The sequence below is a fragment of the Alternaria infectoria genome (assembly GCF_024043175.1).
Source record: "Alternaria infectoria strain BMP 0036 chromosome Unknown scaffold_4, whole genome shotgun sequence".
Taxonomy (NCBI): domain Eukaryota; kingdom Fungi; phylum Ascomycota; class Dothideomycetes; order Pleosporales; family Pleosporaceae; genus Alternaria; species Alternaria infectoria.
In genome coordinates, this window is record NW_026250693.1 from 285748 (window position 1) to 313735 (window position 27988).

The following is a 27988-nucleotide window of genomic DNA, read 5'->3' on the forward strand; positions in this document are numbered from 1 at the left end:
CTGACCTTTCGGCTTGCCTTCTGCGTCAACCGGCCAACGACTGGTCTTACTACTAGACAATCCTACGAACCTGACCGACCTGCGATGAGCCGTAATTGCTCAGACCGAACCTTGCGTTTGAAGTTTTCTTTTCCCCTTCCTTTCACGATGATGCGATAACACGCTCTCTGGGGAAGGGGTTCGGGCACATGCATACCGCGTTGATGAAGCTTGCTTCTCCGCTGTGCATGTGCCGGTGTTTCGATTCTTACATTTTGGCCTTTTTTCTCAATATACCCCAAACCACGATGTAATTTTCTTTGTGTTTATTTGTCTTGTGTTACTGCTCTCTCTTGCGAGTGCGTGTTGGATTGATATCCCCTCATCGCCAAAAGTTTGACAGCGAAGCTCTGCAGACAAACTACTTTTGTAACTTTCCATTACTCTCCTTGCTACTAGAGATGTCTTGTGTGTTTGTCCGCAGATGTCTTTCCATCAAATGATGAGGTTTTGTGTATATCTCCTTGAGTATGTCTGTTCCCGAGGTCCCTTACGCCCGATCCTCTGTCCAGCCCTCCTACATCCCCGTTTCCCTTGCCCTTCATTCCCACACCTCGACGCTGCATCGCCGCTGCACCCCGCCTCGCCGTGGCTTGCCCGCTTGGCGCGCTGCACAGGCGACCTCTTGGTGTGCATGATGATTGTGGTTCGAGGCTGCAACGGGGGTAGTGCTGTGTCTGCTGGACACGAACCGGCAATATGTGGATATGACTCGCTCATTCGCCACGCCCCTCCGACTCCTGTTTTGGCTCACCAGCCCACTTCTGGCTTTGTATGCTTTGCACCCGTTGCTTGTGGCTGCGTGTTTGGGGGTCAAGAGGAGGGGTTGATGTGCTGATTGGTAACAAGCGTTGTGCTTTCCTCCTGTTTTCCTTTCTTCCAGTGCTTTCTGAGAGGGCCGCGTTGGGAGAGATAAGGAAGACATGTTGACGTTGAAAGCCGACATTTTTGTGTTTGTTTGTACGGGTGGAAGCATCCTCGTCCCTCTGGATGAAGGGTTGGTTTCTGCTGTGTTCTTTTCTTTAGAACCGCCGCTTGAGTTGATCCTGGAGGCGCTTGCGCCCGGGACCTGTTATTGCAGGCGTTTTTTCTGGGATGTTGGTGGTTGGTTGCTGGATAGCCCGAAAGAACCCCACTCGAGTGGTGTGTCTGTGGGTGTGAAAAATGAGGGAGAGATGGTCCCGCCGCATGACGGGCCAACGGTAGAAATTTCAAATATCCTCCCTTATCCTGTTACTGCACAGTCATGTTGAAGTTGTTTTCCCACTCGCTCAACCAGCAACACCCACTCTCATTCTGTTTCTTGCTCAAATGCCTATTAATCAGGCGAGCATCTTAGGTAGATTAGATAGATTATCAATGCAAAGCATCTGATCTCGATGTTGGCCTTCGAAAAGTGATTGCGTGTATTTCATGATTGAAGCAGAGAGCGATGTGGCTGCACGTGGCTGGCTGGACCCTGGCCAAAGCTCCGCGGCAATGACGATGACCGCCGAGCTCCAGGCGCATCCCAGGCACCCATGGAGCTTGCAGCAACCGTCGCATAGCGGCATAACCATGGCCAAATGAAGTCGCAGTCGATACAATAGCCACGATGCTCTCTGCATTCACCGCCCGACCCATCGTCGAGCTCAAGCAGCGCGACAAGTCAAAGATCGAGTCCATCCTCGCATATGGTACAGCGCCCGCCTGCAGCATCTCCCCAGCTTACTAACACACCCAGGCGACCGCGTGCTCGTAGGCTTGAACACAGGCGCCCTACGCATCTACCGCGTAAACGACCAGATCGAGGATGTAGACCCCGACCGCAGGCAGAACGGCGACCCGAACGGTGAAAGCGAAGCACCTGCCACGCCAAAAGCCAGACCCGCCGACCTCCTACGCGAAGAGGAGAAGTTCTCGCGACGACCGATACAACAGCTGGCGATTATCAAGGAAGCGAATATCCTGGTCTCGCTGTCAGACAACTATGTCTCGATTCACGACATTCAGACGTACCAGTTGCAGGAGAAACTTGAGAAGACACGGGGTGCGACTACCTTCGCTGCGGCAAGCAACATCGTCAAGGACCCCTCGACTGGCATTCCGTCCATCGTGAGCCACCTGGCTGTCGCCGTGAAGCGGAAGGTCATACTGTGGACATGGCAGGACATGGAGCTGACGGGCGACGCGGTGGAGATCTCGCTTATTGCGTCCGTCAAAAGCCTGACATGGGCGACAGGCACCAAGATAGTCGCCGGCATGGACCCCGGCTTCGTCATGGTCAACATCGAGACGCAGGAGGTGCAGGATATCATCAAGCCAGGCGCGTTGGCTGAGAACGGGAGTCAGGGCGGAGCACGCTTCGGCGCTGTTTCGTCGTCAGGCATGGGATACATGGGCATGGGTAGTTGGGTGCCGAAGCCGCTCGCGACACGACTTGGAGAGGGCGAGATGCTGTTGGCGAAAGACGTCAACAGCCTGTTCATCGATACAGACGGGAATGCCCTCGAGAAGCGACAAGTACCCTGGCACTCCGCCCCCGAAACCATCGCATATTCGTACCCGTACATGCTCACGCTGCTACCACCTTCGAAGGGCAGTCTGGAAGTCAGGAATCCGGATACCCTGAGCCTGCTACAGACAATCGCACTACCCAATGTCAGCTTCCTCCACGTACCGCAGCCGAATATCAGCTTAGCCCATGCCGGAAAGGGTTTCCTCGTCGCGAGCGATCGATCAATATGGCGCATGGGAGCACAGAGCTACGAGACACAGATTGATGAGCTGGTCGCTCATGGGCGTTACGACGAGTCGCTCAGTCTCCTCAACATGTTGGAAGATACCCTGCTTCTTGATAAGGAGGAGAGGGTGCGTGAGATACAGATACTGAAGGCGCAGGCCTTGTTCGACCAGAGGAAGTATCGCGAGGCGATGGAGCTGTTTGTCGATGCAAAGGCCCCACCTGAGCGCGTCATCGCGATGTACCCCAGATCTATCGCTGGCAATCTCGCACCAGAGGAGAGCGTCAAGGGTGATGGAAGCGTGGCGGATGAAGAAGAAGCAAATGGAGAGAAACCAACGAAAGAACAGGAAGAAAGCACACCCGCTCCTGTAGCTACGATCGGGCGATCAATGATGGGCCGGTTTGGAGTCGGAGGACATAAGAAGGTCGATTCAGACGCTGCATCTATTCGCACCAACTCTGCCAAAGAAGATACTATGGAACCAGCGAGCGTAAAGAAGAGGCCAACCGACCCATCCCAGCCCGACAAAGCGGCCGCAGAGAAAGAGTTCAAAGATTCTGTTCGCGCTCTGCAGTCTTTCCTCACGCAATGTCGTGTCCAGATAAAACGCTACATCGACACGGACGGTAACCTCAAAGAACCCCTTCCTACACCGAGCGGCAGCCAACTCGAAGCCGAAAAGCCACCCTTCCACATCTTCATCGAAGAGTCCTCCCTCCAATCTCCCGTCGATTGGAAAGCAAAACTGCTCGAAGTCGCCCAACTCGTCGACACAACCCTCTTCCGCGCGTACATGATCGCCAACCCCAGCGTAGCCGGCTCCCTCTTCCGGCTCCCCAACTTCTGCGAACCAGACGTCGTGCAAGAGAAGCTCTACGAAACAGGCCGCTACGCCGATCTAATCGACTTCCTCCACGGCAAGAAACTACACCGCCAGGCCCTAGAACTCCTCGAGAAATTCGGCAAGAACGAAGCCGACGAAGAAGTCTCACCTGCACTGCAAGGACCGCAAAGAACGGTGGGGTATTTACAAGCCCTCCCCCCCGAACTCATCGACCTCATCCTCGAATACGCAGAATGGCCCCTCCGCACCGATCCCCAACTCGGCATGGAAATCTTCCTCGCCGACACCGAAAACGCCGAAACCCTGCCTCGCGACCGCGTGCTCGAGTTTCTGCAAAACATTGATTTGAAACTGGCGGTCCGGTATCTCGAACACATTATCGAGGAGCTGAATGACCTGAATGTGGATTTCCACCAGAGGCTTGTGGATTTGCTGTTGGAGAGGTTGAAAAAAGGAGACAAGGGGGAAGGGGAGGAGGGACAGGGAAAGTTTGAGAGTGAGGAGGAGAAGAGGGATTGGAAGGAGAGGTTGGAGGTGTTTTTGAAAAAGGGGAATGCGCAGTATAATCGGTATAGGGTGTTTCAGCAACTTCCTGCGAATGGTATGTTGGTTACTGATACTGATATGAGAGGGGAGGTTGGAATATGGGAGTTGTTTTTGCTAACGAGAGGTACAGATCCGGATTACTACGAAGCGAGAGCTATCGTGCTGAGTAAAATGGGGAGTCACAAGCAGGCATTAGCGATTTACGTGTTCCAGTTGAAGGATTACCAGAAAGCTGAGGAGTACGTCCCTTCCTTTCCTTTCCACTCCCCTTCCCCTCCACCACTCCACTCTCAAGAAACAACCAACTAACACATCACACCACGCAGATACTGCAACCAAGTCTACACAGCACCCCCCACCTCATCCCCCTCCTCGCGCCCCCACTCCCCGGAAAAAATCCGCGGCACAATCGAAGACACAGACCTCTCAATCTACCACGTCCTCCTCTCCCTCTACCTCCAACCCCCACCCCCGCACCCCCCAAACTGGCCCCCGGCCTTATCCCTCCTCTCAAAACACGGCGCCCGCCTCCCCGCCGCCACGACCCTCGATCTCATCCCCCCTACCTTACCCGTCAAGGACCTAGAATCTTATTTCTTCGGGAGAATCCGGAATGCGAATTCGCTGTTGAATGAAGAGAGGATTGTGGCGCGGCTGAGGGGCGTGGAGAAAGTGGGCGTGGAGAAGGCGGTGTTACTTGGGGGTGAGGAGAAGAGGGATGCGTATGGCAGGTTGGTGCCGGGCGGGTTGAATAGGAGGGTTGTTATTGATGAGGAGAGGCATTGTAGTGTTTGTCATAAGAGGTTTGGGGGGAGTGCGATTAGGGTGTTTCCGGATAATGGGGTTGTGCATAGTGGGTGTGCGAGGGGGGGTGTTGGTACGGGTATGGGTGGTGGTGGTGGGTTTGGAGGGAGTACGGGGAGGAGGACGGGGGGTGCGGGGTGGCGGTAGGGTTTGGTCTTGTCGTGTGGTATAGTATAGCCCAGAAGAGGTTGTCGTTAAAATGTTTATCCGTCAAGAATGCGCCTTCTTCATGCAAGAGACTCTCAGTCTTCATCGACGACTTCCTCGCCATATGTCTCCTCGTCTTTTGCGTCGTCGGCGGCTTTGTCGTCGGCCATTTTTTGCGTTAGGAAGGCGTTTACGTCTGCCTGGAGGGTCTTGAGGGATGAGGAGAGGGTGTCGAGGTATGCGACGCGATCGGTGGTTGTGGGTGGTGAGGCGAGTGCGGGGAGTTCGGAGGTGAAGGTTTGGGGGTCCGAGGTCGGGGATGTGTAGGTCGCTGTTAGGGAGGGCATGTTGGGTGGTGAGTTCCAGCGGGTGGTATCTTCTGAGTAGGGGTGGATATGTTATTGGTGTATTGAGTGTTGAAGTGAAGGAGTTAGTTAATTGAAGATAGGCGGGGTCAAGCGGCTCGGGGTGGAGACAGCACGGCCACGCGACGTCGATCAATCAACGGTGCATGTAACAGTGGCAGTGACACCTCCACCTGCGCTTGGATAACGCTGTATCTGCTACTCTCTCCATGCAGGCCATGCGGGAATACGACTAGACACGAGTTTCTGCTTCCCTCCTCCCCACATTCACTTTCCATCTGTCCCGTGTGTTTGGCCAGGCCTACAGCCACCGCCTCTACACCCTGTCCCTGCAAACAGCCACACTGTCGCAAAAGCAACCCACGCGGTAATACGAGAGGGCCTGCAGTGCGACGGCCCACGATGGCGCCCTCTTCACCCCCTCCCCAGACGCCATCCATCCACACGCCCTCGATTCACCGCCCCTCGCTCGACGACTCCGACTCGGACGGCTCCCACGCCACGCTGCAGCAGCAACAACAACAGCAACAGCGCCGCTCTCCCCTGCCCGCCTCGATACTCTCGCCCTCGTCCGCAAAGTCGCCGACGTCAGCAGACTCGCGCGGCGCCCCAGCGCAGAACTACTCGCGTCCCGGCATTGTGCGCGATGCAACACAGAGCCAGAGTCACATTGGCGCGCATCTAGGACACCGCCCCCGCCAGCGCTCCCAGGGCTACTTCGAGCCCAGTCTGAGTTCCATGAAGGAGGGCTCTATACGGGACCGCGACAATACCATGGCCTCGCAGACCCATCTTACCGCCTCGCAGATCGCCGCCCAGGCCGCATATGCCTCGAATCCCCAGCACAATCGCAAGCGCTCCACCACGATACCCGCCCCGAACGAAGCTGCGCCTGCAGGACGGGGCCAGCCCATGAGTCCGCCGCCTGTGCCGGCGCAGGTCACGTTTAGGACGAATGGCATTACGTACTCGAATGGTGTCGGGGGAGGCAGGATGGCCGCCACGAGCGCTGCGAACGCGGCGTTTCCACGGAGTCCGCTCAACTCGCCTGGCATTGAAGGGACACAGCAACCGCACGCGTCGCCTAAATTAGTGTCGACGCCAGAGCCGCCGCAGCTGCAGAAGCCGAAGGAGGGGAAGAGCAGGATAGGCGGGAAGCTGTTCTCGTCCAAGCCGAAGAACATCAAGGTGGATAATAGGTTGGATGGCAAACACCAGGCGCTACCGTCGCCGGGCAAGATTGGCATCGGCATTCATAGCTCACAGGCGCTGAATCGCATGATGATGGCGGGGTCGACGACGAGCTTGGTTGATTCGGCGACAAATAGCAGTAATGCTTCCTTGTACTCTTCTGCCAACGCGTCGACATCCACGCTAGTACCTCCACGGAATGATTCTCTACCAGAGAGGAAAGAGGAGAAGCATAAACACCACTTCTTGTCACGACAGAAGAACAAGTTGAAAGACCAGGATGGCTTCGCACTGCCATTGTCGTCTGCGAGCAGTAATTCCAAGCCTACAAACCCCAGCGCACCAGAGCCGCTGTATTCCTTCGCCGCGCCTTCATCGCCAGGGCATTCAAGTAGTTTTGCAAATTCAGTAACCGGCCTGGATCTCCGGCACGGTGGACGCCATCTCCGACGAGCGAAGAAGGAAGAGAAGGCCGCCGCATTTCTAGACGCGCAACTCGAACCTCCATACCGAGAGCGGAACCAGTCCTTCAGCACCGAGCGCTCAGAATGGCCGTCTCTAGCCAGCAGCATAACCACAACCCCCAACATGAGCACGCCCAGCCAAACTATCTCTCACACAACAGAGATGCTTCACCTGGGCAGCTCCTTCGGCATCAACGGCCTCTCGCCCGACGACGCCTGGCCACTCTTAAAAGCACGAGTACTTTTAATATTCGAAGGAGAAGACCCGCGACCCCCCGTCGAAGATTTCAACGCCCTAGTAACCGTGCACATAAAACGATGCATCCACAAACGGTCCCCCATAATCCTCATCGAAGACCTAAACGAACTCCTCCAAACCGGCTTCGGCTCTCTCGACCAAACCCTCCGCCACGTCCCGGACGACCGCCTCATCCCCCACCTAGTAGAAATGTGGCTCGTAGTCTTCACCACCATCCTCCCCTTCCTGCAAGCCGTCTTCCTCCCCCTCGACCTCGAATTTAGGGGCAGCGGCATCATGACGAGTGCCCAGGCAGGCGAGTTCTGGGGCGTCATGTTGCCTGACGAGATGAATACCAAGAGTCCGGAACATAGGAATATACCTATACTTGGGGAGCTGGAGGTTAGGAGGATTACGCTGCTTATGTTTAGGGATATTGTTATTCTGCCGAGGTATGAAGCGCTTATGGCGATTTTCTCGCGGCTTAGTCTGGAGAATCTTAATGCGGGGTTGGAGAGTCCGAGTCCGATTCCGGATCATAGACCCGGGACGGCGGGGAGTGGGTTTGGGGGCGCGGGGGAGAGACAGAGTGGAGGGGGGGAGATGGGGAGTCTGAATTCGACGAGTACGTCGAGTGCGGGCTATCTGGAGAGTACGACGAGTATGACGAGTTCGACATTCGCAAACAGCACCCGCTCGCGCGCAACATCAAACACATCCGCTGGCTCCTTCTCCTCAAACCCATCCTCCCACCCGCCTCCCCACTACCACCCCCAATCACTCAACCACCCTACCTCCTCCTCAAACGCCCAGCATGCACTCCACCCAACAATATCGCACCTCCACCCACCCCCAACATCCCACAGCAACTTCACATCTAACTCCAACGCCCCCTCCTCCCTCCGCCAAACCCCCATGGACAGCACCAAAGTCACCGAAACAGTCGGCCGCATGCTGCAATGCGTGTCCGTACTCGTCTCTCTACAGTCTAGCGATGATGCGCAGGAGAAAATTGGGCGCCTGAATAAGGAGTTGAAGTATAATTGGTTGGGGAGGGGGAGGACGGGGAGGCAGAGACAGGGGTTTGTGGGGCCGAGGGGAGGGACGAGGACGGGGTTGGGGATGGGTGTTGGGATGGGGAATGTTGGGGGAGGGGGTGTGAGTGTGGCTGGGGTGGGTGCGTAGGCGGAGGGGAGGATGGAAAAGGTTGGATAGGTGGTGTTGTATGTGTACGTTTTGTGTCTTGCTTCTTGCTTGTGTTTGGGGGGATACGTCTGCGGGTTGCGTGTGTAGACCGACGGTGGCGTTTATGCCTTTTCTTGTTGTTCCTCTTTTCCGGAATGTACGATTGCGAGATGTATACGACATCACCTGTTCGACGAAACCCAATGGATATGCAATCAAGCAAACCCACAACCCTTACTTCCCACACCAACCCCTATTACCAAGGCAACTCCTCTGGGTGGGTGGGGGAGGCGGAGGGGTGGAGGAGGGGTGCAGGGGGAAGTCATCAGCAGTAGAAGAAGCAGCTTCTTTGGCCAGCCTCAACCACAGCGACCCAAAGAAAGATGAAAAAAAAAGACCCAGCGATGACAAAACGCCACCCAACCCCTTCTCTACCAAGGCAACTCCTCCCCCGTCCTATGGAAAAACTTCCCCGTACTCTCCATCCCCTTCCCTTCCAACACATCCCACAGCCCCCTCGCCGCATCATCCGGTTCCACTGCCCCTTCTACCTCCACTCCCTCTTTATGTCGCGGATCCAATCCCGTCTTCACAATCCCCGGATGCAGCACCAACACCACCACACCATCCTCTCTCAAATCCACACTCATACTCTTAAACAAACTGTTCGCCCCCGCTTTACTCGCGCGATACGCGTACTGGCCCCCCGACGTGTTATCCGCCATGCTACCCACACGACTCGACACCACCGCGACCTTCGGAGAAGAGGATTTAAGTATATTGGGCAACAGCGCTTGCGTCAACAAAAGCGGGCCAAAGGCATTCACCGCAAAAGTTTTCTGCAATCTATCCAAATCAACAGTGCGGAGCGCATCCTCCTCAGGTCTTTCCATGACGCCAGCGACGTGGAGGAGGAGGTCGACCGGTGTGTCTGCGCCGATGCACTGGGCGAAAGACTGGATTGATAAAAGGGAGGAAACGTCGAGCTGGTGGGTTTCGCAGGGAAGCGAGGTTAGGGTTGGACCGAGGGTTTGGTCTGTTGCTAGGACGGTGTAGCCCTAGATGGGGGCTTGTTAGGCTGTTGGAGGGAGAGGGGGAATGGAGATGGAGATGGGGGGTTCTGCTGACTTCGTTGATGAGGATTTTGGCGAGGGCGTGGCCGATGCCGGAGTTTGCGCCTGTTATGAGGGCTGTTGGCATGGTGGGTGTGATGGTAGCTTGGGTGTTAGGCCGTGTGAAACTGCAGTCTGGGATAGAAAAAAAGATCTAGTAATATTTGACACCGTTTATTGTCTAAGTTTCCGGCACGTTGAGATAATCATTCATGTTATATATGTAGAACATGGCCTATGACGTTGATGACGTCTATCTTACAACGTAGCAATCTTATTGCTACTCTTGTATCTAGTGACCGTGAGATGAGTGTGCTAGGTGCTTCATTCGTGAGATGCAAGATCACAACATTCTCACGGCCAAGTAAAGTCGATGGATCTGTATTGAGTGGCTCGTGGTAGTCTCAATGGCCGCGCGATACCCAATCTCGCTAGTCTACACCCCAGTGCCCAGCTACGGGAATGGATCTTGCGACCTACCCAACAGCACAACGCAAGAGAACCACGCCTCCTTACCGTTCGCTTCTAACACATCACTTAATGCGCAAACCGAAAGTCCAACCGCCTATTCCCCTCATCCTTCGTAGTCTCCAAATACCCCTCCTTCTCCTCCCTCGTCATACCCTCCCAAATCCTATCCCTCTTCCTATTAACCCTAACATAATACACCTTCGCCCCCACAAACAACACAAAATTATACGCACAAATCGCAAGTAGGACCTTATTCCCCCTCCGATAAAGCGGCTTATCATCATCGCGATAAATGTTCTGGCTGATAATGCTACTCGCCTGGACACACATATTGTACAGCGCGCTCGCCACCGTGCGCGTGCGCACTGCACCGGCATTGCGCGATGTGATGGCGACGAGGATAGCGTGGATATACGGGTGTCCGACGAGGAGGGTTGAGAGGACCCATCGTGACCAGGGCGACGCTGTTGCAGGGAGGAGTTCCAGCGCGATGAGTAGGGGTAAGGCCCAGATCTGCGATATCAGGCCGACGAGGAAGCGTTGGTTGAAGCGCTCGGATATGTAGGTCCAGAAGAGGAGTTGTAGGATGAAGAGGACGTATGCGGGGATCTGGGGGGTGTTAGTTCGTAGTAGGGAGATGGGGAGATAGGAAGGGGGTGCTGACGGTGAGGAGATTGGTTTCGAAAGTGCCGAAGCCGAGGGAGCGGAGTTGGAGCGTGAGATATGCTGTTGAGGGTGTGGTTGGTATTGTCCATGATAAGCCGAGTAGGTAGATGGGCCACATGTGATAGTCCCTCAGACAATCCCACAGCATGCGGAAGCTGAGGCCTTGTCTGTTGTGCATGTCGCCTTTGCTAGGGTCGTCCCTCAGTATGCGGTTTACCATAATCTTCTCTTCCCTCTCGTTAAACCATCCATCTTTTCCACGGAACGGATTCCACGTCTTACTCGCAGTCTGCGTCGGACTGGGTGGCAGGTAGAACCAAGATGCGATGCCAATGCAGCCTGTCAACATACCCTCGAGAGCGAATAGCCAACGCCATCCCTCCATGCCGTTGTGTCCGCGCAGACGCAAGATGACAAATGCGAAGAAGGCAGAGACAATCTGAGTAGATTGGTAGCTCACCCAGAACCAACTCAACCGCCCAGGTAACTCCCACCCCGTGTAGAAGTAGCTCAGGTAAAGAATATTATCCGGAATAAACCCACCCTCAATCAATCCCAACAGCGCGCGGCAAGCGAAAAACGAACTCCGGCCGCTCAGGAAAGCTTGAAAGCTAGCCACAAGACTCCAGCTGACCATCTGAACAGGAATCCAATTGTCGGGTCCGAGCTTCTTGCTGATGAGTTGTGAGGGTAGTTCAGCGCATAGGAAGCAGAGGTAGAAGATGGTCTGTCCGTAGTTGTAGTCGTTGGTGTTCATGCCGAGGTCGTCGAGCATGTTGTCGCTCAGGGCTTGTGATATGTTGCCTCGGTCGAGTTGGAGAGCGAAGAACATTAGGCAGGCCCAGGTGCAGATGCACTTGTCGATCTGGGGTAGGTCAGCGTGGGATTCGGTAATTCTTGAAGCATGATGTTGCTTACCTTGCGCACGAGACGCTTTTCTTCTGGCTTGTCCCAGACGAAGTCTGGATCGTATCGATGGATGCCCTCGTAGGAATCGACGGGCCTGTATCGGTCTTTTCCGATGTGTGAAGAGATGAAGGTTGTGCCATATCTTGTTTTGGTATCGGCTGTGTTGACTGCCGTGTCGCTGTTATTGTCGCTTTCCGCAGTGTCGAGTACCGCTTTGCTATCGACGGGGTAGTCGTCAGCAGTATCATTGGCGACCATCTTGAAACTCGAGCTGCTCTTTGAGGTCAAGGAAGTACTCTCATATTGAGAATGCTACGAGGATGCACTCTCATTATATCTGTGGGCGCTCTCTCGCTCGTTGACCCACGCCATAACCATCCCATGCGCAGAGCTTCCGGACTTGCATCGTTCAGAGAAACAGTTTCGCAATTTTGCTAGCGTTGCAACGCATAATGACCGTGTATCCACCGACTGTCAATGCATCTTCGCCATCTTTGCGCCTCTCGGTTACACTTGGATTCTGATACTGGCCGCGGAACTGACAGCGGCAATCGTGCCGCCAAATCTAACGAGCACGCAAACAGTGGATGTTATTTCGCAGCGGGGTCGAGCGGTTCTGTGCAGCATATCTGGAGTTGATTCGTCGTAGTCTCTTTCGAAGATGGATTGCGTGATTGGCTGGGGTGTTGGCGACATAGATATGGAACACCATATCCGCCACTACTGCAACGGTGCGTTCGGAGATAATTCTGACGCCAGAGTCTTGGTATATTCGACATCGCGTGGGATGGTTCGGTTGCAAGAAGCCTTGCAAAACTCGTTGGTCTTTGCTGCTCGCGGTTAGTCTGGTGTAGGAAGAAAGCATGAAGCAATACAGTGCATGCTTGATGCAATATGATCGCACGCTGATTGATCGGGGCATATCGCGGCAGTCAACCTCACTGGATCGCCAAGATAGATTACTTGACTGCGACATCCGATGATTGTGGCAACTTGGCGTTCAGTTCGCAAGACCGGGGTTGCGCGTAGCCAATGTCGAGTCGCAATGGAGCATTGCTACTCACAATTATGGTTCGATTCGTACATATAAGGCCGCTTCATAGGTGATGTGATAGACTTCCAAATTGACGCTCCTCATCATCACCCCAAGTGATATCGTTTGATAGCAACATGGCTCCCGCACTCATCGAAGAGGTCACCGAACAGACTACTGTCGGCTACAAGTCTGGAGTTGGTCAGTACAAAGAAGCTGCCTTTGGTGGCCCTAAGGTCTTCCAGAAGGAACTCGAGCTGCGTGGGACTGAGAAGCATGCACCTGCCAAGTATCCGCACTACCTCCCGACTTGGGACAATGAGAAGGGCAGAAAGTGAGTATCGCCATACCGTCAATGGTGCCGGTGACTGATCAAAGTCTCAGATACCCACCATGGGAGCCATTCGAGCACACTGAACACGGAAAAGATGCCGACCCTTCGTTCCCTAACCTCTTGGCGAACGCGAATGTCGCCAACATCACAGCAAACATCGGCGCTGAAGTCCATGGTATCCAGCTAAGCAAGCTGACGGATGCCGGAAAAGATGAACTCGCACTCTTTGTCGCCCAGAAAAAGGTGGTAGCGTTCCGTGATCAGGACTTCGCCGACATCCCAATCAAAGACGCACTCGCTTTCGGTGGATACTTCGGTCGACACCATATTCATCCTACATCAGGTGCTCCCGAGGGCTATCCTGAGGTTCATCTCGTCCATCGAGGTACCGACGACACCACGGCGCGAGACTTCTTTGAAGAGCGGACGAACTCGATTACCTGGCATTCGGACGTGACTTATGAGAAGCAGCCGCCTGGTACTACCTTCCTGTATGTCCTTGATGGGCCAGCGGCGGGAGGCGACACGTTGTTCGCGAACCAAGCGGTAGCGTATAACAGACTCTCGCCAGAGTTCAGGAAGCGACTGCACGGCTTGAAAGTCGTTCACTCAGGTAAGCCTCGACGCCAAACAACGCGCTGCGAAGTATACTGACACCACCACAGCCGTCGAGCAAGCCGACAACAGCAAAAATCGAGGCGGCATCGTGCGTCGCGACCCAGTGACCTCGATCCACCCACTCGTGCGGACACATCCTGCGACAGGCGAGAAGGCGCTCTTCGTGAACCCGCAGTTTAGCCGACGCATCGTGGGCTTCAAGAAAGAGGAGTCGGATTTCCTACTCAACTTCCTGTACGATCATATCGCGAAAGGACAGGACTTCCAGGCACGCGTCAAGTGGGCGCCGGGTACGGTTGTGGTTTGGGATAATCGCGTTACGGCGCACAGTGCGTTGCTCGACTGGGATGATGGCGCGCGCAGGCATTTGGCGAGGATTACGCCGCAGGCTGAGGCTCCGTTTGAGACTGATGTTGAGGAAAAGAAGGCGGCTGGCTTTGAGTATTAGTAAGGTTAGCGCAAGATGACATATGAAGTTGTTATTGCCCTCGAGAGTTGACATGTTCAGAGGTCATGCGGCAGGTAGCCCCAGAAGTACCGCGTGTTTCTTTAGAGCTGCCATCGGAACTTCGTTGAGTCACCTGGAAGTATTGCTGAGTGAACATAAGAGAGGAAATCGCATCAATGGCTGGGCGATATTGCCAGTGACGTTGTCCGAGTTGAACCCGTTGACAAAGGGCGAGGTTGGGAAAGGAAGGAGACACGCCAGATCGCATACGTCATAGCTGGCGCGGAGGAAAGCCCGCGAACACGTACTTGCCCAGAACACCCCTATCAACGGAAAACCTAGACCCCTACCTCTACAGAGTACAACTAAAATTAACTTATGAAGTCTACATTACCTCTATCTGCTATGAAGATGAATTTGAAAGCCAAATGTAGGCTGCAATGCACCTGTTCAATTGTTCCCTTCAATAGGGTGAGAACATCATGAAGGTGTTAGAATAGAGAGAATACTACCAAATGAGCAGAGCGATATATTGAAATAGAGAATGAGATCGTATGATAAACCCATAAATAAGAAAGATGCTGGCTCCGCATGACGCCGAAGCTTCCAAGGTTCACTCCAGACCCGAAGCTTTCGCGCATCCATAGCACCGGTACGCCTTTTCCGATGTCCACACACCAAAACCAGTACCCCGACTCAGAGCTCTGACTCTTCCGCTTCATGCCCCAGGCTTCTCATAAGTAAACCTTCCTGGCATAGGAAACCAACGTCTGCCCTGACCACCATGCTGTTCTCAGGATCCATGTCTTCATCCGCGCTAGCCTTCGGCTCAAGATCCAGTGTCTCGGCCATCAGGCTACTGTCGTTGTTGAACTTTTGTGTGAGCCTGACTTGGCAGCCGATACAGAGCTTCAATCCGCATCCTTCGATCTCTTGGTCGAACAGTGATGTCTGGTGTGTGCGGCAGGTGAACGAGGCGGGGGTGAAGCACATTGAGCACCAGCGTTGGAGTTGTTGCTGACAGCCTGCTGGTGTCTCAGCGGAGTCTAGGAGATCGGCGGCTGTCTGGTCGAAATCTGGGGTCATGCCGTTGGGAAAGATGTGCTGAATTTCGTGTCCTTCGCAAGCCACAATCTGCACTCTGCCTGGTGGAGCTGTTAGTGAAATTGATCGTGAATTACAAAAACCTCTTTGAAGAAAGCGAAAGATGGAGCTTACTCATCGTGCAATCCTGGCACATAGTCGTACCGCCGCTGCTGTTCTCCGCATGTCCACCACCAACCTCAGTGTATCCCATCCCGTTATGCCATTGGATGACATGGACTTCCTTCTCGAACAGCCCAGTGAACCCAAAGTTGGGTATTTCGCAAAAGTTGCAGTCGCTTGTATTGTTTTGCCCGCCGAACTGAATAGGATGCGCGAAGCAGGTCTTGATCTTTGTCAGCTTACCCTTGTGGCCAGCCTCGTCTTCCATCTCGAGCTCGGGGGTTGGGGAGCGTGAGAACATCGGTACGTCCTCTCCGTACAAATCCTCAAGATCTTCTTTGGTGAAATAGTCGTGGTCTGGGACAGCGACTTCAGGCGCGTCTCCCTCAGTCGGTCCCAACACCTTTTTCTTCTTCTCTTTGACGACCTTTGGTATGTCCTGGAAGGTACAGCCAATGTGGTTCTTCTTGCAGCGCTTGCACGGGGGCTTATCGGTCTTCTTCTTCAGGCTGCAGCGCTTCTTCTCCAGGCGACAGTGCGTGCATTGTATGTGGGGCCGATTCTCGGTATAGATGATTTCATCTATGATAATCCGTTCAGCGCGGTAGCCCACCGGTGGAAGTGCTTCGCATATGTACTCGTTGTCGGCGCAATGGTCGCAGATGGCTTGACGCGGCTCGTCTTCAAAAGAACAGCGCTCGTTGTTGTCTTCGACACATTGCTTGCAGCGGCCTTTCTCGGTAGGCGAGATGATGGGCTCACATTCCTGTGCCATGTCTAAGCATTCCTGGCAAGGGTATTCACCACCTGATACTAAAGAGCAATCTGTTCCGTTGTTGCGACAAGATGTGCAGCCTCGCGCTGCTGGATGGCCTGTCAGATCGTCGACCTCGGAACGGGGATCTTCGATGGGTTGCTGCATGGTGCAATCAGGCGTCTTGCGACGGAAGAAATCCCGATACTCTTGCAGTTCGCGCTCAGCTTCGGAATCGATGTCCGACCAATTAGCCGGCCAGTTGTCCTCCTCGTTGGTGACGTTCCTCACATTGCCGAAGCTTTCGAAGGGCAGTTTGACAATGCACTTCATGATGTTCTCTTGAGGTGCGCGCTGCTTCCCCTTCTTGAAACGATTAGCAGCCTTGGCAGCTTTGACAGCCTTTGCTTGCTTCAACTTCAGCGCCTTGTTCTGAGCCTCTTGCGCAGGGTCAAAGTTCCCCGACGCATCCTGATCGACATAAGTGTAGGTCTTCTTTCGGTCGATACCTTGTCGCAATCCATAGGCCGGCTGATAAAGTAAGTACTTGACTGTGACAGTGGTTATAGAATGAACAGTCTCACCTGTGTATCTGGGGGAATGACGATTTCGCCGTCAGATGGCGCTGGAGATCCTCTTGAAGACATGCCTTCTCTGTCGGAGTCTCCGGGTTGCTCAAAGCCAAGGTTGAACTGTTGCTCGAACGGACTGAGTTCTCTCTCTTGTTGGTCGAGATTGAGACTAGACATGCGGTTGCCGATGCTTTGTCTGGGAATCTCCGTCTCAGGTAAGTCTACTCCCTCATCTACGAGGGGATCGTCAGGCTGTTCTTCGAAAAGATCGTCGAAATGGTCTTCTTCGACTTCCTCTGTCAAGCCCCCGAAAAGTGACTGGCGCGGTTTCTTGCTCCTAGGACTGGCTTCATCGTCGCCATCGTCGGTTCTCGGCGACTTCTTACTTTTGGGCGAAGACCTCCGAGCTTGATGAGCTGTCCAAGAGCGGTCGAATGCCTTGGGAGCATCTTCATCGTCGGAAAAACCTTCCTCCAGCGTGTTGTAGTTCATGTCGTGTTGGGCTGCGTTCTGTCGAGGTGCATTCAGTTCAAGATCTCGCTGCACCGCTTGCTGAACATCTTCCATTGGCTCATCATCATCATGACCTCCGTCGCTTCTAGATCGCACTACATCATCGGTATCAGCGTTGTGCGCAACTGTCTCTTGTTCGGCGTCAAGACCATGCGGGAGATTGAAGTCGAACTCGACCTCAGGACGAGTTGGCATGCCATCATCTTCCATGCTGGTTGAAGATCTGCGCGCCGAGTAGTGATGAAGGAAGCGTCGAGGTTTTGATAGTTAAGTCGAAATGGTACAGTGATAGGATAAGTCCATCCGAAGTGCGGGGCTGGTGATAGAAGCACGTGTGTCGAATTTCGTAGCCAACATAAGGACGGGGGTGCGTCAGTGATAGACACGCTGGCGCTTGAGAAGGCTGAGAGGTGAGTCTAAGCGCGCCAGAGTTTAGCAAACGTTAATGGTCTTGTTAGGACCAAATGAATGACAGTGAAAGAACCGGGGTGAAAACGAGAAATGATTTGTCGCTCAGCAGCAGAAAAAGATCTCAAGGAGGCCAACTCAGGGTCTGATAACTTTAGCTGAACGGAAGTCTGAAGGAAATATGGAAAGAAGTGATAGCGGACCGCAAGTTTAGCGAAGAGAATGTTTGGCTGGAGGTGTTATGACATAGCGGTGGAAGAGTCGGTGTGAGCGAAGTGAGAGACATGTCCAAGAGCGAACGGCCGGGTGAGGTCGGTTCGTTGTAGTTCAAGGCGGAGAACCTCATTCCTCTGCAAGGTGCTAATGGAGGAAATCCGGATATCAAAACAATAACGACTAGAAGGTCAACATGTTGGCGAGCCCAATAGTACTCTTCAAAGTGAACTGATTTGGATGTGCGCAATTCTGCTGAGCTGTGGCGCGTGTCCTCCGTCTGTTTTCAACGACAAGATTCGGAAAACCTATGATTCGAAAGGTGTATAGGAGAGCTCTAGTTTGCTGTTCTTATAGCGTAACATTCTCCAGCGAAGGTTTTGACATTGCGACAGATCCACGGATGTGAACTTATGCCCTCTCGTAACAGTACCAACATGTCTGTCAGTTTGTACCCGAAGACAAAACGTGATGCGATAAAATGCAATGATAATTCTCGAGCAACGAGTGTTCATTAGAGGGTACGATCTGTAATATTCATCACAGACTGCCCGTTGGTCATGACCTGCTTGCGTCCGTAAGGGCGATTGCGACTAGGGCGTACATACGGGCATCCAGAATTGGGTAGAGCTAGGTATACTTGTGAATAGAGTGATGCGAAGCCATCGCGTTATCCAAAGGGTAACGTAGCTGCCCCATGGTGCTGTCTCCGTTGGAATTAGCTCACGATAATCTGCTGTAGGGAGCTGGCTCACTTCCAAGGTTAGTCATCACGACGCTAACACGGACCATGTCATCCAAAATGACGCGCGCAATTTCTTAGAGCTCAGTCTTTCTCTACCCGCCTCACCCATCCATGAAGCTCGACGGCGCTTCATACCGCCCTATGTGGGCACCATGGCGCGATCGATGAGGCTGTTTCTGATCCGGCATGGGGAAACGGTCGACAATGTCGCCCAACTCTAGTAAGCTTTCCGTATGTCGTCATCAGGGTTCGTTGCTAATTATTACAGTGCCGGTAGCAGAGATTCAGCGCTCACCAACCACGGCTACCAACAGGCCACCCGCCTTGGACAGCACTTCAAGTCCCAGGGGTTGACGTTCACCCACCTCTTCTCGTCGCACCTTCAGCGGGCTGTGAAAACAGCTGGCAAGATCCGAGAGGCTCAATTGACGCCCGCAAGCGACGATAACACTGCGAAAGCGGTTCCGGATGTCGTGCAGCTACGGGCGTTAATGGAGCAGGACTTTGGATCGAAGGAAGGGAAGAAGTTCCACGATCGACTGGACAACAAGGATACACCAGGCTTTGTGGAAGTGGAGTCGAAAGAGATCATGGCGCACAGAGCCGACTCATTCCTCGATGAGCATCTCTTGCCGCTCCTCGGCGAAGCTTCGAAAGACGATGATACCGTGGTTGCGATAGTCTCGCACGGCATTTTCCTCTCCACCCTTTGGAAGCGAGTGCTTTTGCGCCTTCCGCAGAAGAGTGTTGCGCTCTCTCCAGAGCTCCAAGCATCGGCGCGACCATCGCTCGAGCATCTTGGTGGCTGGTCTAACACTGGCTACCTCGAGCTGTACATGACGAAGGCAGAGCCTGATGACCATGGCACCTCTGCCGGTGTGCATGTGGTGCCTACCCCAGAAGCTTCTTCGTCACCCGCTGAGATGCCGGCCACGGATCAAGGCCTGGGCGAGGTCAAAGTACCACAAGCGGCGACTGAACATAGCCCCGCATGCCAGCAGGAGTCAGAAGCGCCCACCCGGGTACCTGGTCACTCCTCACCGGCTATCGCACCGCGACTCGCTGAAGGGTGGTGCGCAACCATCCTTGCGATCAACGGCAAGGACCATCTCCGCAGCCTCAAGCGCACCGGAGGTGGTGTCGGAAGCTCTCGTCACGATGCATCGCAGAAAAGCATCGAGACTTTCTTCAAGCGTCGCAAAGTTGAATGATGTTGTCAATGGTAAGTTTACACTTTTTCTTCTTTTTCATGCAATGATGAAAAAACCTTTTAATCACAGACCTGATCGGAATTAAATGTCGACCAAAAATTGTACCAACTGCTGTCTGATTTGCATCGAACACTCCCATTCTCGAACCGCCTTCCCTTGAGAGCTCCGCTAACGAGAGAGGCTACAGATCTTACGTGGTGTGCATCCCAGCATCGCGCGCTTCATACTAGACTTCAACCAATAAACATCATTCCACTGCACATGTTCCTTCATCTGTGACTTCATTCCACCGCATCGTCGACGTCACACTTCATTTCACGTCCAAAGTCGCTGAACTTCAAGTTCAGGCAGGGCTGTCAACAATTTGTCGCTTTCCGCCCTTTGCGCTGGCGGTGAGATTGCGATGACTTGTGTTGTCGCGTGGTGGTCAGTGCCACGGCGATTTGCAGCTTCTGCTGTCAGTAGCCAGCGCGACAAGACATCGTGACACCAAAGTAGCGCGTCGTACCAAGTTTTTGACGTGGTGAAGGTCCGTGCGTGACGCGCCTTCCTTGCCAACTCTCATTATCGCCTCATTCACCGCAACATCGCATCATCTCGACTGCCATCGCATGCGTCTAAATCAACAAGCCGGGAAGTTTCAGATAGCTGCCGCTGGCACGGTGCATAGGTTGTGCATGCGCTGCGCTACACCGAACGTTGGTGTGCGACAAACATGCTTCTTCGTAGGATCGCCCGGTGGCTGGCATGACCGGCCACCCTGGTTTTTGGCAACGGTCAATATCAGCCCCCCAATATTAATACATATGATCAGAGGGCTGGTTCTTCGGAGTAGTTCTTTCAACGTTCTGTGTCTCTGTCAATCCGCACTCTTTTTGTCCCTTTCGTCGGATCTTCTTGAGATCTGTGTCTGGCCAATAGCAGCACGTCGTTCCTTGCGCAATCACAGTCCCACATTCGTTCATCATGGGGAGAAGTTCAACAATAATGATGCTGAGTGCGCTATCGGTGGGTGTACTTGGCGGTGTGGTATCAAAGCCTTATGAGATGAATAGTAGTAAGTACATGGAGTGGTCATTTGGGTGTTTGCGATTTACTAACCTTGATAGCTACCACCGTTGGAGCACTACGACCGCACGTACATGCTACTGGACTACCAGTACCGCCATACAGTTTATCAACATTAATACCAGAGCCCAGCTCAGTCGTCGTCGTCCCATATCCGGTTCCATCACCATCAAATACAACCTTTGCCGCCGCCCCTCCCTCGTTATCAACTACGTACGCGGTATCCAGCCCCTCACCAGAAGCAACACAAGTGGCACTGCCAATATCAAGTTCGTACAATGTCACTACTCAGAACTCAACATACATACACCCATCGCTGTCGGGCTCAGCAACCGTCGTCTCGCCGGCTTCGGTTCCCACCCCAGGCTATGTGCCTATAGTAGTTGAAGTTGTCTGTGAGACAGTATACTACTCAGCATCGCCAAGCTCTTCAGTTGCTTCGACTGTCATAACTCCCAGCGCTACTCCCTCGTCAGTTTTTGCCAGCATCCATCCTGGTCTGGCAATAGCTGTAGTTGGTCAAGCTGATGAGCCGGCTGCTTCTGCTTCCATCAACCTCCCGCTCTTGTCGTCTATCTTAATACCCGATGTCAACCACCAAACCATCTTCACTACGACTACCACCACGACAACCACTGTCATTCTGACGCTACCCACTCCGCTACTCCCGACCTCTTCAAACGTCGAACCTACTGCATCGGCGACAACGACAACGACTGTGGTTACACTCACGTCTGCGTCCGCATCAACCTCAGCAGACCAGCCAACCTCGACATCAACAAGCGATTCAGATGAACCTTCATCCTCAGCAACCGACTCCGCATCGACCATCCTCTCCACCGTCACCGTCACATCCTCAACACCATCACCACCCGCCAACACCGACACCGCCTTCCCCACCGCCCCACCCTTCTCCTACAACCCCTCCGCCTCCCGTGGCTCCGCCTCCCCCATTTCGCGACCCACACCCGAACCCTCCAGCGCCCTCGTCGCCGGCTCGACGCTCAGCACCGCCACCACACCTAGCTCAACCTCAACACGCATCTCGCAATACACCGGCGAACCACCAGCACCCCCGGCTGCCACTGGAGGTGCGAGTGGTATGCTGAGTGACAGGAGTAAAGAGAGGGTGTGGTGGGTGGCTTTCTTTGTGCCTTTGTTGCTTTTGGGGTAGAGTGTGATGTGTGAGAGAGAAGTGTAAGGAAGAGAAGACGATTACGATTCTTATGTGTTTATTATGATGATATTATTTAATGTTTGTATGAGTAATTAAGGGAGATTCGATATGGAATGGAATGGGATGGGATTGGGGAAAGAGGAGGATATACCAGGTTTCATGGCGCATATATGGCGTTTATACTAGATTCGGTCCTTGGATTTGATGTCAGATGGGCAATTGTATACGGGGTATGCTTCAATGAGTTCCGGTGGGCTTTAGATGTTGAAAGAGTATTATATAATGTCAAATGAAGATTTCAGTCAAGCAAACTTGCCATAGATCGCGTTCAAAACAGGCGACGTCATCGAGTTCACAATTAGCTGCGACACCGCTGCAAAGCTTACGGATCTAGTCCCTAGTTTCCGAAAGAACAAGATCAGTACATCAAACTATGTCCAAAAAGTTCAACGACTGAGATGATCCGGGGTTGAAGTGCGGAGAGCGTTGTTCGTTGGAGATCAGAGCGGGGGAGAAGCGCCTTGGCTAGCGCAAGCCACCATTTCTTCCGTCAATCAAACCTCATGTCCCACACACTCGACTTCGCTTTCTTCGCTTCGTTTCCACGCGTAAAGTCGAAGACGCACGCGTCTGTAACATAAACGCGATTATAGCAAGCCTTACGATCTGCATCGAATGCGCGCTCGAAGAGTTAGCACGCGTCGCATGCAGCCCAACAACCGGCGGCATCATTTCGGTTGGGAAGTATGACATAAATCATCGCCCATTGAACCGGTACCTCAATATACAATGAGCGTCTCGGGTGAAGATTGTCCGCAGTACCTCCAGGAGTCTGCATGCACCCCGTCCAACGGCCCGTAGACCCTGGAGAGCATCTATAAGACTTACGATACATTGTCTAGAACCGAGTATCCGGGCGAGACTGCACTCACACGGTGTACACTCCATACCATTATGCGGCAATTCTTCTCCGGTTCAGCCTCCCTGCTTGCTGGGTGTGCTCTGCTCCTTCCTAGCAGCGCGTACGACTTGGTTCGCAGACAGCAAGCAGCGAATGCGACTTACAAGGATGCTTCCGCACCAGTCGAGGACAGAGTGGCGGATCTTCTTTCCCGCATGACCATCGAGGAAAAGACAGCTCAGCTTATCCAGGGAGATATCTCAAACTGGATCAACACCACCACCAATGCTGTTAACGAGACAGGACTCGAATGGAACTTTCGCGTGCGCGCGGGTCAGTTCTACGTCGGCTATCCGATACCTGCGGAATGGATCAGCAATGGCGTCAAGATTGGCCAGGACTACCTGCTACACAACACGACATTGGGCATTCCAGCAATGGTTCAGACGGAAGCTATACATGGTTTGCTCGTCGGTAATGCCACTATCTACAACAGCCCAATCGGGCAGGCCTGCTCGTGGGATCCGCAGCTGATACACGACATGGCTGTGGCGATTGCAAAGGAGTCGGCTCCTCTCGGTATCAATCAACTGTTCGCTCCACTCGCGGATTTGGCGCGTGAACTGCGTTTTGGAAGAGTGGAAGAGACATACGGCGAAGATGGTTACCTGGCCGGCGAAATGGCATACGAATACGTCAAGGGAGTGCAAAGTCTGAATGTTAGCGCTACAGTCAAACACTTTGCAGGATTCAGTAATCCAGAGCAAGGTCTTAACACTGGGCCAGTTCATGGAGGCGAACGAGAGCTGCGGACCACCTGGCTGCCGCCTTTCCATCGTGCTATTATGGATGCTGGTGCCTGGAACATCATGGGTGCTTATCACTCCTACGACGGAATACCTTCAATCGCCGATGGCCATATGCAGGAGACAATTCTCCGCGAGGAGTGGGGTTACAAGTACTGGCTCACTTCGGATGCGGGCGCTACAGACAGACTGTGCTGCAACTTCAAGCTGTGCCAATGCAAAACAGAAGACACGCCAATCGATAGCGAAGCGGTAACACTCATGGCCCTACCAAACGGCAACGACGTGGAGATGGGTGGAGGCTCATACAACTACGCAAACATCCCTCGTTTGGTCGAAGAAGGCAAGCTAGACATCGAAATCGTCGATCGAGCCGTGAGCCGCCAGCTCCGTGCGAAGTTCGAAATGGGTCTGTTCGAGAACCCATACCAAGGCCTCTCCACGAACGCGACTGAGTCCATCATCCACCCTGAAGAGCATGTGCAGCTTGCGAGAACACTTGAGGCTGACTCCATCGTCTTGCTCGAGAACAAGAACAGCACCTTGCCTCTCTCCAAGTCTGCGAACATTGCTGTCATTGGCCCCATGGCAAACATTACTAACCTTGGAGACTACGTGGTCTATCGCTCTCAATACAACCCTACCAACGTCACCCCGTTGCAAGGCATTCAGAGTGCTTCTAGTGGCACTGTGACCTACGCCCAAGGGTGCGAGCGCTGGTCAAACGATCAGTCCGGCTTCCCCGATGCCGTCGCTGCGGCTGAGGCCGCTGATGTCGCAGTAGTCGTCGTCGGTACCTGGTCGCGCGATCAGCAAGAGCTCTGGCAGGGACTGAACGCCACTACCGGTGAACACGTAGACGTCGCATCACTCAACCTCGTCGGCGCCATGGGCGAGCTCGTTCAAGCCATCATCGAGACCGGCAAACCCACCATCGTCGTATACTCCTCCGGCAAGCCCGTCACCGAACCCTGGATCTCGGACAACGCAGCCGCGCTCCTCCAGCAATTTTACCCCGGTGAGCAAGGCGGCAATGGACTAGCCGACGTACTCTTCGGCGACGTCACCCCCTCCGGCAAACTCTCGGTCTCTTTCCCGTACGACGTCGGTACCCTGCCAATCTACTACGACTACCTCAACTCCGGCCGCGCCACCGACGCCGGAGCCATCCTACCAAACGGCACCCTCCAATTCGGCCACCAATACGTCCTCAACAGCCCCCAGGCACTATACGAATTCGGTTACGGCCTCTCTTACGCAAACTTCACTTACTCCAACGTCACACTCTCAAAGACCGAAGTCAGTCCCAGCGACACTATCACCGCGACCGTGACCGTGACGAACGAATCAGAGGTGGATGGCAAGGAGGTAGTGCAGGTCTATGTTCAAGATGTCTTTGCTAGTGTGGTGGTGCCGAACAAGGAGCTGAAGGGCTTCAAGAAGGTTATGGTCAAGGCGGGTGAGACGGTGGATGTTAGTGTTGAGTTGGATGTGGCGAAGTGGGGGCTGTGGGATAGGAAGATGCAGTATGTGGTTGAGAAGGGGGATTTTGTTGTGCATGTTGGGGCGAGTTCGATGGATTTGATGGGGAATGCGACGGTTACTGTTGTTTGAGATTGCATAAGTCATCATCTGTTTGGTCTTGCATCAGAAATAGTAGATGAATCGGCTGATACGAAGACGATTGATGGTGATGCTGTGGTGGTTCGGGTCGAGAAACGGCAGCTTGATTTGGTTGTATCATCACGTGACACCGCGTCACGCGCTAACCTTGGAAGGCACGATGAAGCCACGCTAAGCGTGGTCCGTGCTTTAGCAAACACACGCTTACTCCAGCTCTCCCCTCGTCTCACTCTCGTTCGCTAACATTGCTAGTTGGAGGCCTACATCCTCTACTTTTGTTGTGTTTCTTGGATGGTGGATCGTTCTTTGCATCCCGCGCCACGTTTCAATACCTTTACGCCGCCATAACACTTCTAAGCTTGCGTACGCACAGCTGCGGGTCTTCGTTCTAAGTCATGGTGTTATTCGGCTCTGATGACTTCAACTTTGATGCCAACCCGATCCCGGGTCCCGGTCCATCACGAAAGCAATTGGAACGGAATGAAAACACCAGCGACTTCGACGAGTCCTCTGATGGCGACAATAATCAACTCGATTTGAACACTGATCTCATTGGCGTTAATCGCACGACGAAGGATCTCAATATCGTGAATACTTACAGGCCACGTTGGACATGTAAAGAAGCCTTCCGTGAGTCTTACCAAAACTGGTGAGTGTATTTGCTGGTGATCTATAGCAGAAACGTCTGACTAGCTGTAGGAGAGACGGCATCCTGAAATCCTTCAACCTGAAGCTATCCCAACTTCGCCCTACGTATACCGAGAACAAGACAAAACGACTCATACTCATCGAGGCGCATCACCCAGAAACCAAAGAGCTTCTTGGTTTTATACAGTTTAAACACGATAAGGACGGATACTGCGTTGGAGGCCTTAGGATCGTCAACTTCAAAGCCACTCTCAAGTACCGCAATCTGGGTACTGGTGCGACGACTAAGGCCTATGATGATGGACAAACGGGACAGCATGGAGACGGCATGAAGATCTCCGCTCTTGTTTATCGGCGCAACAACTACAACGTCCGTTATGAGAGCAGTAGTTTCAAGTGGAGATTTCTCTATAAGAAGGGGAGCTTAGCCTGTTCGCTCACCCGCATTAACGAGACGATCTTGAAGCAGATGATGAAGAAGGCGCGGGGTCAGCCGAGGACTCATAACTCGCATCCGTGGGAAGATGTTTGTTTGATAGTTGGCGCTCCAGGACCTACGCGGGATATCTATGGACGTAGGAAACCAGGTGAACGACTCGCGATTACCGATTTCAAGAGGTGGATTACCGTCACGCTCGACATCGACCCACCCCAGAACATCATCCACACCAGTCATGGCGATCTCATCCGCGACCCCAAATATCGAGGACACATGTACCTGCGTGGTCTTCTCTTACCGCGCGGGGGTACTAGGGGGAACAACTACAAATACGGCTATAACTTCGTTGAAGGAAGTACTAGCTCTGACCGCGATGCGCTCACGGGCGGAGGAGAAGAGAGTGAAGGAATATCTGCCATCTGGACAGCTGCGATACGAACAGACCAGTCGACTGACTCAGAACTCGTATCAGACTACACCGAACTGCTTCTGAGTTCCATCAATAAGATGGGCGATGTAATGCTGCATATCGACGATGGAGAGGATGAGCTCATGCCAGGCGATATTGCCAGGCAGGTCTGGGCGAAGATGAAGACGCTCAATACGGATGGGGAAGGTCGGGCAGCCTTCTACTATTCGGCTGCTGAGGGGAAAGACGTGAGTTGAAGATATGTACTGGAATGCTCTCGACTAATTCTTGCATCTTAGCAGGTTCATATCATTGAAAAGAGTTTGCGCCAAAATCCCGTACCGATCGACCCTGAGTTATGGAGGATCTTGCGCAAGTATTTCCTTTGCAGAACGCCGAAAGATGAGCTGCTACACCGATTCAAGTCCGCAGAACTTGTTAAATATTCTAGATGGACCCACAATCACTTCGCGTTACACATGCGGCACATGTTGGAATGTCTGCTGCGGTCTTGTCCAGCAACGCAGGCTATGAATCTCAGCTTCGTGAAAGGCGAGCACTTGAATATCGATGCCGGATTCTTTGCGGGTACGTGGAAGGTTCACAACAAGTGGCTTACTTGGGAGGGAGCACATGATCAAGCCTTCTGCGAAGAAGACCAAAGTTCAGGCGGGGAGCTATTTTCATGCGACCATGCAGTCCTACAACTATGGGATATCATGATCTCTCAGCTCATGGCGAATGGGGAACATCCACAAGTCATTGCTGATGAGCGCTGGCTAAAGAGCATGGCCAGAAGCCGCTTATTGCAGATGCCTCGATCGGTTGAATGTGCCCCCACGGAGAAGAAAGGCGAACTCGTTGTCACGTGGGAATCTATAGACTCACATAGGCACAAGTACAACACGATCAGAGTTGTCTTGCATCGGATTGAACGCGCGCCTGGCCGTATACCGAGGACAGCCGGCGCCTTAATATACCATAGCGGCAAGTATCCTAAGGACAAAGGCTGCCATTGCCAAGCTAACCGCAAACAGATCGGCTTTGCTCGTGTCCCGACATTTCATCGCAAGCTGTTAGCGACGGAGTCACATTTACAGGCCTCAATCCCAGCTTTAGATACGTTCCTTCCGTGTCAAGAGACATTGAGGGGGC

The 27988-nt window shown here is 53.3% G+C and overlaps 9 protein-coding genes across 9 annotated transcripts; 6 read left to right on the forward strand and 3 right to left on the reverse strand.

Moving 5' to 3' along the window:
* Nucleotides 1–1633: 1633 nt before the first annotated feature.
* J4E92_003085 (uncharacterized protein) lies at nucleotides 1634–5106 on the forward strand (the record flags this gene model as incomplete). Its single annotated transcript, XM_051494485.1, has 4 exons — nucleotides 1634–1715; nucleotides 1763–4210; nucleotides 4286–4394; nucleotides 4482–5106. 4 exons carry the CDS (start codon nucleotides 1634–1636, stop codon nucleotides 5104–5106), a joined length of 3264 nt encoding a protein of 1087 aa, XP_051354778.1.
* Nucleotides 5107–5201: 95 nt separating this feature from the next.
* J4E92_003086 (uncharacterized protein) lies at nucleotides 5202–5453 on the reverse strand (the record flags this gene model as incomplete). Its single annotated transcript, XM_051494486.1, has 1 exon — nucleotides 5202–5453. The coding sequence occupies one exon, from the start codon at nucleotides 5451–5453 to the stop codon at nucleotides 5202–5204; it is 252 nt and encodes an 83-aa protein (XP_051354779.1).
* Nucleotides 5454–5873: 420 nt separating this feature from the next.
* On the forward strand, nucleotides 5874–8549 carry J4E92_003087 (uncharacterized protein; the record flags this gene model as incomplete). Its single annotated transcript, XM_051494487.1, has 1 exon — nucleotides 5874–8549. One exon carries the CDS (start codon nucleotides 5874–5876, stop codon nucleotides 8547–8549), a length of 2676 nt encoding a protein of 891 aa, XP_051354780.1.
* A 1649-nt stretch (nucleotides 8550–10198) lies between these two features.
* Nucleotides 10199–11965, reverse strand: J4E92_003088 (uncharacterized protein; the record flags this gene model as incomplete). Its single annotated transcript, XM_051494488.1, has 3 exons — nucleotides 10199–10741; nucleotides 10797–11663; nucleotides 11717–11965. The coding sequence occupies 3 exons, from the start codon at nucleotides 11963–11965 to the stop codon at nucleotides 10199–10201; spliced, it is 1659 nt and encodes a 552-aa protein (XP_051354781.1).
* Nucleotides 11966–12877: 912 nt separating this feature from the next.
* J4E92_003089 (uncharacterized protein) lies at nucleotides 12878–14140 on the forward strand (the record flags this gene model as incomplete). Its single annotated transcript, XM_051494489.1, has 3 exons — nucleotides 12878–13074; nucleotides 13125–13687; nucleotides 13740–14140. 3 exons carry the CDS (start codon nucleotides 12878–12880, stop codon nucleotides 14138–14140), a joined length of 1161 nt encoding a protein of 386 aa, XP_051354782.1.
* Nucleotides 14141–14836: 696 nt separating this feature from the next.
* Nucleotides 14837–17395, reverse strand: J4E92_003090 (uncharacterized protein; the record flags this gene model as incomplete). The annotated part of the gene is made up of 3 exons (XM_051494490.1): nucleotides 14837–15285; nucleotides 15359–16631; nucleotides 16685–17395. The coding sequence occupies 3 exons, from the start codon at nucleotides 17393–17395 to the stop codon at nucleotides 14837–14839; spliced, it is 2433 nt and encodes an 810-aa protein (XP_051354783.1).
* Nucleotides 17396–18755: 1360 nt separating this feature from the next.
* On the forward strand, nucleotides 18756–19762 carry J4E92_003091 (uncharacterized protein; the record flags this gene model as incomplete). Its single annotated transcript, XM_051494491.1, has 2 exons — nucleotides 18756–18771; nucleotides 18834–19762. The coding sequence occupies 2 exons, from the start codon at nucleotides 18756–18758 to the stop codon at nucleotides 19760–19762; spliced, it is 945 nt and encodes a 314-aa protein (XP_051354784.1).
* A 3199-nt stretch (nucleotides 19763–22961) lies between these two features.
* On the forward strand, nucleotides 22962–25328 carry J4E92_003092 (uncharacterized protein; the record flags this gene model as incomplete). Its single annotated transcript, XM_051494492.1, has 1 exon — nucleotides 22962–25328. The coding sequence occupies one exon, from the start codon at nucleotides 22962–22964 to the stop codon at nucleotides 25326–25328; it is 2367 nt and encodes a 788-aa protein (XP_051354785.1).
* A 404-nt stretch (nucleotides 25329–25732) lies between these two features.
* On the forward strand, nucleotides 25733–27090 carry J4E92_003093 (uncharacterized protein; the record flags this gene model as incomplete). Its single annotated transcript, XM_051494493.1, has 2 exons — nucleotides 25733–25986; nucleotides 26037–27090. The coding sequence occupies 2 exons, from the start codon at nucleotides 25733–25735 to the stop codon at nucleotides 27088–27090; spliced, it is 1308 nt and encodes a 435-aa protein (XP_051354786.1).
* Between the last annotated feature and the right edge of the window lie 898 nt (nucleotides 27091–27988).